The sequence below is a fragment of the Canis lupus genome, chromosome 22 (assembly GCF_011100685.1).
Source record: "Canis lupus familiaris isolate Mischka breed German Shepherd chromosome 22, alternate assembly UU_Cfam_GSD_1.0, whole genome shotgun sequence".
Taxonomy (NCBI): Eukaryota; Metazoa; Chordata; class Mammalia; order Carnivora; family Canidae; genus Canis; species Canis lupus.
In genome coordinates, this window is record NC_049243.1 from 9518062 (window position 1) to 9530107 (window position 12046).

The 12046-nt window shown below is 34.1% G+C and overlaps 1 protein-coding gene and 1 pseudogene across 1 annotated transcript in view; one reads left to right on the plus strand and one right to left on the minus strand.

The window, feature by feature from the left end:
- The window catches only part of WBP4 (WW domain binding protein 4), a 60741-nt gene that overhangs the window by 28068 nt on the left and 20627 nt on the right, over positions 1–12046 (minus strand). The window contains exon 9 of the mRNA XM_038569666.1: positions 10026–10183. Coding sequence (XP_038425594.1) covers positions 10026–10183 — 158 coding nt within the window. The remainder of the gene's footprint in view (positions 1–10025; positions 10184–12046) is intronic.
- On the plus strand, positions 1737–1840 carry LOC119865262 (annotated as a pseudogene).

Genomic DNA, 12046 nt, shown 5'->3' on the forward strand with positions numbered 1-12046 from the left:
CTTAACTCTAGTATAAGGGTTAGGAAGCAAATGTATTAAAAAACAGCTATCGTGAAAACAATTTGTTAATGGATACACAATACATAAAAATGTAAATCAGGACATCAAAAACCATAAAAGGAGGGGTGAATAAAAGGATACTTCTTGTATGTGAGTGAAGTATAGACTACAGTATGTATAAAATCTTTTATATAAGCATCCTGGTAATCACAAAGCCAAAACTTAAAGTAGATTCACAAAAGATAAAGAGAAGGGAATCAAAGCATATTACGATGGAAAACCAACAATTCACAAAGGAAAGCAGCAAGAGAGGAAAAACAAAAGGAAAAAGTGAATAATAAAATAGCCAAAAAAACAATTATATTTTGAATTCTCCAATCAAATGACACAGAATGCTTAGATGGATTAAAAAACAAACAACAATCAGATGCCTGGGTGGCTCAGCGGTTGAGTGTCTGCCTTTGGCTCAGGGCATGATCCAGGAGTCCCGGGATCAAGTCCCACATTGGGCTCCCTGCATGGAGCCTGCTTCTCCCTCTGCCTGTGTCTCTGCCTCTCTCTGTGCATCTCTCATGAAAAAATAAATAAAATCATTAAAGAAACAAACAACAAAACAAAAAGCAAGAACCAACCATATGCTGCCTATAAGGGATCTGCATCTGATTTAAGGACACACACAGGATCAACATGAAGGGATAGAAAAAAATATACTCCATGAGAGTGGAAACCAAAGAAAGGAAGGATAACTGTAGTTATATCAGACAAAATAGTCTGTAAGCCAAAAAATGAATAAAGAAGAGACAAGAAAAAAGTAATTATATAATGAAAAAGTCATAATCAAGAAGATATAACAGTTGTAAATATGTATATACCCCAAACTGGAGCACCTAAATAAATCAAGCAAATACTAATAGATCTGAAGGGAAAAATCAACTCCAAGACAGTATAATAGAGTAGTACAATATAATACTTACAGCAATGGATAGATCATGGAGATAGAAAATCAGCAAGGAAACATTAAAGCATACTTTATAGACCAAAAGGATCTAGCATCATATATAGAATATTCTATACAACAGTAGCAGAACACATTCTTCTCAAACACGGAACATTTTATAAGACAGATCATATGATAGGTCATAAACAAATCTTAGGAAATTTAAGAAGACTGAAGTCATGAAGTGTCTTCTCTGACCAAATAGTAAGAAACTAGAAATTGACAGCAGGAAAGCTAGAAAATTCACAAATGTGGAAATAAACTCTGTAACAGCTAACATGTCAAAGAAGAAAAGGGAAATTAAAAAAAATGCTGAAACAAAAATGGAAACTCAGTATATCAAAACCTACAGGATGCTGCAAAAGTAGATCTAACAGGGAAGTTTATACAGTAAAGGCCTACAGTAAGAAAAAAGAAATATCTCAACTTAACTTTACATTCAAGGAACTAGAAAAAGAAAGTCCAAAGTTAGTGAAAAGAAGGAAATAACAGAGATCACAGAAGAAATAGAGACCAGAAGAATACAAAAGATTAAGAAACCTAAGAGATAGTTCATTGAAAAGAATTAACCTTTGGCTAGACTAAAAAAGAGAGAAGACTCCCATAAACCAGAAATGAAAGAGGAGACATTACAACTGACACTACAGAACTACAGATGATCATAAGAGACTATGAACAATTGTATACCTACCTAGAAAAAATGGATACATTTCTAGAAACATATCACCCACCAATTTTAAGCTTTGCGCAGTGGCAGTATTGTAGCCAATGAGGTTTATCCAAGGCGCGATTATTGCTAATTGAAAACCTACCAATTTCATCATGATTCAAAATCTAAACAGACCAATAAGTAAGGATATTAAACCAGTAATCAAAAACTCGCTGACAGAAAGAGCCCAAGACCAGATTCAGTGGTGAATTCTACCAAACATTTAAAGAATAATTAACATCCATCCCCCTCAAAGGCTTCCAAAATATTGAAGAGAAGGGAACATTCCCAAACTCATTACAGAAGGCATGCATTACCCTGATACCAAGGTACAGTGCCAGAGCAGGACACTATAAGAAAATTACAGACCAATATCCCTGGATGAATATACATGCAAAAATTTTCAACAATGTATGTGCAAACTGAATTCAACAGTATGTGAAAAGATTCATATACCATGACCAAGTGGGACTTATCCCTAGGATACAAGGGCAAGGATGGTTCAATATCCAAATTAATTATGATACACCATGTTAACAGAGTGAAAGACAAAAATCGTATGATCATTTCAAAAGGCAGGATAAAATACATCTTTTTGTGATAAAAACATTCAATTAACTGAATATAAATGTATTTCAAAATCAAAAGGCATATATGACAAATTCAGAGCCAACATCATACTAAATGGTGAAAGACTGAAAGCCTTTTCTCTAAGATCAAGAACAAGACAAGGATACCCACTCTTATCACTCCTATTCAACACAGTATAAGAAGTCCTAGCCAGAGCAATCAAGCAAGAAGAAATACATTAATAAAAGGCATCCAAACTAGAAGAGAAAAAGTACAATTTTCTGTTTGCAGATGATAAGATCTTAAGACATAAAAAATCCCAAATACTCTACCAAAAAACTGTTAGGACTTATCAATGAATTCAGTAAAGCTGAATGATACAAAACCAACACTCTGAAATCAGTTGTTTGTATACATTAGCAATAAAACATCTTAAAAAATTCCATTTACAATGGCTTCATAAATAATACTTGGTGATAAATTTAACTGAGGAGGTAAAAGATCTATACACTGAAAAGTACATTGATAAAAGAAACTGAAGACACAAATGGAAAGATATCACGTTTGTGGATCAGATGACGAAAATGTCCGTACTGCTCAAAACCATTTATAGATTCATTGGCTATCCTATTACAATCCCAATGGCATTTTTCAAAGAAATAGAAAAAAAAATGCTTAATTTGTATGGAGCCACAAAAGACCCTGAATAGCCAAAGCAATCCTGAAAAGGAAGAATAAAGCTGGAAGTATCTCATTTACTGATTTCATACTAAAGTATAAAACTACAGTAATCAAAACATTCCATTTCTGGGTATATATCCAAATGATATGAAAACAGGATCTTAAAGGGATACCTGCATTCTCACAATCATTGCAGCATTATTCCTAATAGCCAAGATACAGAACAACCTAATTGTCCAAATATGAATTGATGAAGATGTTTCATACATATGCCTAAATATGCTTTTTGAAATTTCACATTATGATACTTCGCTTAAATGAAAGATCTACATTAGTACTTGTTTTTGTTAACCAAAATAAATCTGAAGGATTTTTGCTTTTACAAGAAAAGGCAAAAAGCAAAAATAGTATTCAGCATTTATTTCACAGTAAGCCCTCATAGAGGCAACATGCAACCCAAGCAGCAAGAGTGGCACTGCCAAGCTCCCCTGAGAACTATACTTGGCATCTCATCATCAAGCTGCCTGCCATAGTTGTGAACTATGCTTGTGAGCATTTGTGCTTTAACCTCGATTTATTTTGTGCATCCCTCTTAGCAAGACCTGTGTGTTCTAAGGTATCAGAAAAGCCTAGAAGAGGTCACTGATTGGGTCTTGGATTATAAAGACCCAATGGAAATTTTCCATTTCCATAAAGAATGGAAAATTCCTGGAAAAAGAAGTTACTGGAAAGCTCCTGTGTGTGTGTGTGTGTGTTGGGGGGGGGGGGGGGAGGATGCATAAAAAGAAACAGAACTATCTAATTCATTTTATTTAGCATAAGTTGGATACCAAAATCTTTCATATAAATTAACGGTAACTGCTTTTTCACTTTATGCTATTTGGGCTTGTAGAAGATTTCACAGGAATGCTTTATTTTTGGATAGTGAACAAAACCTGTGGAATATTATTTAGCCATGATAAAGAAGGTCACCTACCATTTGTGACAACATGGTTGGACCTTGAGGCCCTTATGCCAACTGAAGTAAGTTAGATAAAGAAGGCAAATATGGTTTCAATTTTATGTGAAGTCTAAAACATTCAAAGTCACAGAAACTGAGTACTTGTGGTAATTAGGGTGGGGTTGGGGAAATGGGGAGATTGGTCAAAGGGTATAAACTTCCAATGAGATGATGAACAATTCTGGGTATCTAATGTATACCATGGTGATTATAGTTAACAGAACTGTATATACTTTAAAATTGTTAAGTGATTAGATCTTAAATTTTCTCACCATTAAAAAACTGGTAATTATATGACATGATGGAGATCTTAGCTAATACTATTGTAATCATTTTACAATACATAGTGTATCAAATCAATACAACTGTATACCTTAAACTTATACAGTGTTATATATCAGTTATATCTCAATAAAGCTAGAAAAAGGGGGCAGCCCTGGTGGTTCAGTGGTTTAGCGCCGCCTTTGGTCCAGGGCCTGGTCCTGGAGACGCGGGATTGAGTCCCATGTCGGGCTCCCTGCATGGAGGCTGCTTCTCCCTCTGCCTGTGTCTCTGCATCTGTCTCTCTCTGTCTCTCATGAGTAAATAAATAAAACCTTTAAAAAAAAAAAAAAGCTAGAAAAAAGTTCTTTAGCAAACATCATTGCAAAAAAAAATTTTTAAAGGAGGCATTAATATCTGAAAAACTTTAATTATACAGAAAGTTCAATGTGTTACCATGTGTTTTAAAATTTAAGCCTTTAATGAAATACAAGATTTTAGGGAAAAATATAAATTACCCAAACTGACTAGCACTCAAGAATAAATAGCTGAAGCTACTACCCCCTCCACTACCCAAGAATAACAGCTGCACCATGTAAGTTACTGGGTGCTTAGGTGTTCTAGATAGCAACTGCATACATGGTGCTGTGTTAATGTGTCTTTTCTAATTTATTCCTCACAATAAATCAGAAATTGGAACTATTTATCATGCCACTTTACAGATGAAGAAATTGAGGCTCAGGTAAGATTGGACAATTTGCTCACAGTCACATAGATAGTAGGCATGAATCTAAAAAGTTATCAAAAATTAACTTGCCCAGAATTCCAGGACCAGAAGATTGTACTAGTACTTTCTTTTGAACTTTCTAATCCCTGCCCTCCAAAAAACTTTTTAATCCCAGAGAAACCATTAAGTATTCTAGAACATTAAAGAATGGAAAATTCCTGGAAAAAGAAGTTACTGGAAAGCTCCTCTGTGTGTGTGTGGGGGGGGAGGGGAATGCATGAAAAGAAACGGAAAACTACCTAATTCATTTTATTTAGCATAAGCTGGATACCAAAATCTGCTAAAGATATCACACATTAACAAATAAAAACAAAACTATAGACCACCATTTCCTAATCTGTTTTCTACATCAAAGCTATCACTATTGGAATTTACCAAAATCTTTTTGATAATGATCCTTGAAAAATCTACAGATAAAGCATGCTTCCTCAACATAATAAAGATTATCTATCTCAAGCCAATAGTCAATCTAATCCTTAATATAAATTTTAGAGACATTTGCACTGAAATCAGAAGCAAAACATTAATGTCCACTTTTATCACTATACTACTGGGTATGAAGATCTAACTAGACTAAATAGAACCTGAAATAAACAGGAAGTAAAATCAGCAGAAAAAAAGATCACAAAATATTTGCGGACACATCTCTGCATGAAAAATCCAAGACTCAAAAAATCTTATAAATACAATAACTTAGCAATACAACTGGATTCAAACTTTTTCAGACTGTAATTGCTGGTTAAAGAAATAGTAGAAAACACGGACTGAATTCACAATTTAAAAGAAGAAAAATACGTAAAAATTCACATAATTAACTTTTACTAAGCACTTATGTCCCAGGCACTGTTTTCAATTTTGGGGTACAGAAGTGAACCAACTAGACTAAGCTGATTACATTTAAGAAATGCAAGTGTGAGACTGACAGAGAGGAGCTACAAAAGTTGTATAGACAATCATACTTTGAATAAAGAGAGCTATATGACATTTTTTGGATGAAAATAGGAAATACTGAAAATGTCAATTTTTATCAAATTCAACAACTAAAGCAGAATTTCAATCATTTTGACTAAAATTATATTATAGTTGTTGAACACCTGAAAAGTGATTTAATTTACCTGGGAAAAAAATGAATAACAAAACAGGAAGCTTTTTTGTCTTTTTGGAAAAAAAATTTTGGAAAAAAAATATGATATACCATCAGATAGCAGAACATTATTATATAAAGGTATAGAATTAATTAAATCTTTACAGTACTGTCACAAAAAACTGATAGGCTAATGGAACAGAATAGATAGCCAGAAACAAACTGGCAAACTCAAGAAGTAAAACACAAAAATTTAAAAACTGTGTTACTTAAAAAAGGGGAAAAGATGGTACATAAAACTGGGGCAGAACAGTACTGGCAAAACTGGTTAAACTAGGTAGCATAAAAAATTAGAATCTCATCTCATATGATGCATTAAAATAATTAGGGATGGATTAAACATTATGTGGAAAAGAGGAAAGAGCACACAAACCAGAAGGAAATACAAGTATATATTTGACTTTTGGATGGAAATTATATAAATGAAATAATAGATCACAAAAGACAAAAAAGCTGGACTAGTTAAACCTGACAAAATTGTGTACATCAAAAAAGCATTATAAGCATAGTTAAAAATCAAACTACAAATGTGGAAAATCCACTATAACTACAACTAATCAATGATTAGCATCTGTACTACAAAAGGAGCTTATAGAAATAAGGAAAGACTAATAATTCAATGGAAAAATGTGCAAAAACCATTGACAGTTTACAAAAGAGTAAATGCAAAACTGATAAGATATAAGAAAAAAATTCATACCAGTAAATCAAAGAAAACAAAAATATCTTTTGCTAAATTAGAACATATTTAATTATATACAACTAATGAATTACTAAGTTCTACTTCTGAAACTAATAATATGCTATATGTTAATTAAATTGAATTTAAATATTTTATTTAAAAATATTTAAAAGCTCAGGAATAATTAATGCTGAGAAGGTCCAATGGGACAGAAACTTTCAGAAGCTGCTAACGGAGTATAGATTGGTATGCTCTTTCTGGAACACAATTGGGCACTGTGTATTAAGATTTTCAACATCTTCATAACCATTAAACATATATTTTGTTTCTAGAAATAGTAAGAAATATGCACAGAGTGATACATCCATATATAGTCAAAATATTATAAAACCAAGAAGTGCAGAAATAACCTAACTACCCAATAGAAAGGGAATGCCTGAGTAAAATCAAAGTACATCTAAGTGATTGAATATTATATAACAATTAAAAATAACATTTCTAGAATTTTAACAAAGTACAAAAATATTTGTATAATGCTAAATAGAGAAAAATATAAATACTGGGGAAAACAGGACGCCTGGGTGGCTCAGCAGTTGAGCGCCTGCGTTCGGCCCAGGGCAGGATTCTGGAGACCCAGGAATGAGTCTCACATCGGGCTCCCTGCATGGAACCTGCTTCTCTCTCTGCATCTCTTGTGAATAAATAAAATCTTAAAAAAAAAAAAACAAAAAAAAAAAACTGGGGAAAATACTTCAAAATGTTACTATTATCTCTTGGTAACTTTCTTTCTTTCTTTCTTTCTTTTTTTTTTTTTTTAAGGATTTTATTTATTCACGAGAGACACACAGACAGGCAGAGACATAGGCAGAGGCTAAACCACTGAGCCACTCAGGGATCCCCCTCTTGGTAACTTTCTTACGCTTTTCTTCAATTCCAAAAATTTTCTGGAACAAGAATATATTGGTTATTTTTAGGGGGAACCTCTTAAAAATTAGACTTATCTACTTAGGAAGTAAGACATAATCCATCACATGTGAAACTGGCTGACTAGGTAAAATTTTAACAAGAATGGTTTTACAATGTATTTATCACATGGAAAACAAAATACTTGAATTTTAAGAAATCTTAACTTTAAAGCATAGGAGATGTTGGAATAGTAGGACCATCTTCCTATTGTAAGTTACTTAAAAAATCACTTAGGGGCTGAAGTAATGCAGCCTATTATTTCTGCAATTTCAGTATACACAGTATGCTTATCATGATGCCTGGCAGTATGCTGCATTAAATGTGTTTTTTCTAATATTACATTAACTATCAAATACAACCTAAAGTATCATTATAATAGTAACATTTTGATGGCAGTTTAAATCTACACTATAGTATGTTATCCTTGGAGAATTCTCAATAGAACATCATATAGATATTCCCTCACTTATGATAGGGTTATAGCCTGGTAAACCCATTGTATATTGAAAGTATCTTAAGTTGAAAATGTATTTAGTACACCTAATCTACTTAACATCATAGCTTAGCCTAGCCTTACCTTAAATAAGCTGAGAACACATACATTAAGCCTAAATTGGGCAAAATCATCCAATACAAAGCCAATTTTATATAAAATATTGAGTATTTCATGTAATTTATTGAATACCATACTGACAGTGAAAAACAGAATAGTTTTAAGTATACTGGCTGTTTACCCTCATGATTGCTTGGCTGCGTGGGCGTATACGAGAGAGAGAGAGAGAGAGAGAGAGAGAGAGAGAGAGAACTGTAGAACTGTATAGGAGTATATCACTAGGCAGGGGGAAAAGATCAAAATTTGAAGTGCAGTTTATACTGAATGCATGTCATTTTTGCATCATCTTAAAGTCAAAAAAATCCTGTCAAACCATCACAGGTTGGGGACTGTCAGTATAAAGATAGCCAAAACTTACATTACTCTATCTTAAAAAAAAAAATACAGTTTTAACATGAAAAAATACAATCTTTTTTAAAGATTATATTTTTTTCATTTGACAGAGACAGAAAGCACAAACAGGGGGAACTGTAGACAGAGGGAAAAGGAGAAACAGGCTTCCCAAGGAGCAGGAAGCCTGATGCAGGGCTCCCCACTAGGGGCTCAATCCCAGGAACCCACCCCCCCCCAGACCATGACCAGAGCCGAAGGCAGAGGCTCAACCTCTGAGCAGGGAGTCCGAAGTGGGGCTTGATTCCAGTACCCCGGGATTATGACCCTAGCCAAATGCAGATGGTTAGCTGACAGCCATTCAGGTGCCCCCAAAATATGATTTCATTAAAGTACAGTTTTAATAATAAGTAATTTCACTATAAAAGTATCCATAGAGTAGTTATCTTATATTACCTATTCAAAGCATTAATGTTTTTGGAGAAAAACTGCTAGCTCATGTACCTACCCCCCCCACCCACCTGAAGATGTATTTAAGCATTTAAGAAACACTAATTTGTGGACCTGCGACTGACATCTTCCTTTTATTGTATAAATGCTCCCAAGACAATTACCTAATTTAAATATGTAAGTTAATAATATAAACCAGGTAACATCTCTTACCATGGTCTTATTTAATTGATAAAATTGTTCTGTTTCTTGAATACAGGCTTTAAAACCTTGGTGAAGTGTCGTAAGCCATTTTTAAGACAGTAACAAAATAAAAGCTTTTTTCCCTTGTCTTTAGACATACCCTAAGAGCCTTTATTGAATATGTGGACATTTGTCTAGTAGAACAATGATGGTGAATGTGAGAATGCACATGTGTACACGGTATGAGTTAGTGCGTGAGTGTGTGGTCAAAATAAATTGGGTAGGTGGAAAAAAATAAATAAATTGGGTAGGTGGGTAGGAATTAAAAAAATCATTAGAGGTTGGAGTAATATATATTGTTGAATCACTATATGTTAACTATACCAGAATTTAAATAAATAACTAATAAATAAATAACGTGAGCATCTCTCCTACAAAGTTAGCTTACTTTTTAAAATAAGCACTAGTTTACACCTCAAAATATTTAAAAATATACGTAATTAGAAGAGATAAAACCACTCTAGAAATCAATGAGCCACATTACTGAAATTAGTTGAAATTTATCCTTGAAATTAGTTATTGTAATGTATGGAAGTACTGAGACAGAAAATACAATTTGTATTAACAGTGGGATTAAGTTTCAGGTACTTACTGAGACTCAACTTGTTGTTTAATTTCTTGCCACTCTCCATATGGGTTTGATTTTTTGTGAGCTTTGGATTTTTCTTCATTTGGACCTGATGAATTTTGCTCTTGGACATTTTTTTCTTTCTGTGTTTCTGGTTCAGTTTCTTTATTTTTACTTTTTTCCTGAAATGTCAATGTCAAGAAATAACATACTTTAAGTAAAACTACAGGGACACCATTTCTTTACCGTAATCTTATTGATTTATAAATAATAATACATTAAGTCACTTAATATTTTTAATTTGCACAAAACACAAAAAATACACATAAAAGAATTTTAATGCTCTATTAGGTTTTTTACTCTAAAATGTTAAGATACCATGGTCAAGGCTGGTTTTTAAAATAATTTATATGATTCCTATTAATGTTCCACAATTAAAGATATATACACTGGCCTTTTTTATACTCTCCTGCTTTCTCTCCTTACTTACATACCCAATAGTGATCTTCCCTTATGTGGTGCCTTTTCTGAATTTAATGCCATATCCTTAGGTTCTACTACACTCGTTATCTACTTAAAGAACTCCCTCAATTTATCAGTCTTAACTGAAATCTGTCTTCACATTCAGATGACTGCCAAAGCCTTAATGAAATATAACTGCTAAGTATGTGAAATGAGAAAAAGACACACTCTTGATGTAGAAGCAGGTCCCATGGGATCTTGCTGGGCTAGTATTTTTATAGCATCCCTTCATCTGGGAAAACAAAGCTCTATGATCCCGTTTAGCAAATGGATTCTACCCAGAGAATTCAGTCTCTTTCCAAAATGCATAACTGTGGGTGGCAGTCCAAGGACACTGTTCTGTCTATAATTCTCTGAATGGATAGTAACTCATTCCCCCATGCTGTTCCATCATAGACCTATGAGGCAACATCGACTCTCTCTTACTTAGCATTCTTGACTATTTCCAGGCTATGACTTTTTTTTTTTTTTTTTTAAGATTTTATTTATTCGTGAAAGACACACAGAGAGAGGCAGAGACACAGGCAGAGGGAGAAGCAGGCTCCGTGCAGGGAGCCTGACATGGGACTCGATCCTGGGACTGGGATAATGCCCTGGGCCGACGGCTCACGCTCAACCGCTGAGCCACCCAGTTGTCCCTCCAGGCTGTGACTTTTATTGAGATCCTAATTTATGCTTTGATTCTAATGCAATATAATAAATGCCTCCTCCTCTGAGGTTCATACTACCTTCTATACAGTTCTGTTCCATGCTTCCTTACATGATCCAATGACCTTTGGCCACTACTCCATATTCACTGATGACTTTAACCATATTCTTTCTTTTCAAATTAATCATACTGGACCTTAAAAATTCCCTAGCCTGTTCTGTGAGTTTCACAATCAATGACTTTGGCCTTCAACTATACTCCAGCCACCTAATGTTATTAAGATTATTTTTCTTTGTATATAACACCTGATACATAGGTAGTATTCAAATATTAAATCCTTGCATCAATGTACCACTTAATTTATGTCATCACTCAAAAATGCCTGTGAAGTTTTATTTTATTTTATTTTTTTAAAGATTTTATTTATTTATTCATGATAGTCACACAGAGAGAGAGACAGAGGCAGAGACACAGGCAGAGGGAGAAGCAGGCTCCATGCAGGGAGCCCGACGTGGGGTTCGATCCCGGGTCTCCAGGATCGTGCCCCGGGCCAAAGGCAGGTGCCAAACCGCTGCGCCACCCAGGGATCCCGCCTGTGAAGTTTTAAACTCCAAAAGCACACCCCCTTTAACCACAGTGTTTTTCTTCTGGCTTCCTTACTTCCCATACACTTTCTGTCCAACCTTGTTACTATCTCTAATGCTTTAACTTCTCCTTATGTTCTGAGTTTGTTGACCAAGTCTAGATTTTACATCATTACAGAGCTTCACATCCATAGGGAATCATTTAAATTTTTTTTTATCCTTTTTTATCAACATGATCAGTGTACCCACCTTCTGTCCGGTAACTATTGGTTTGTTCTCTATAGCTAAGA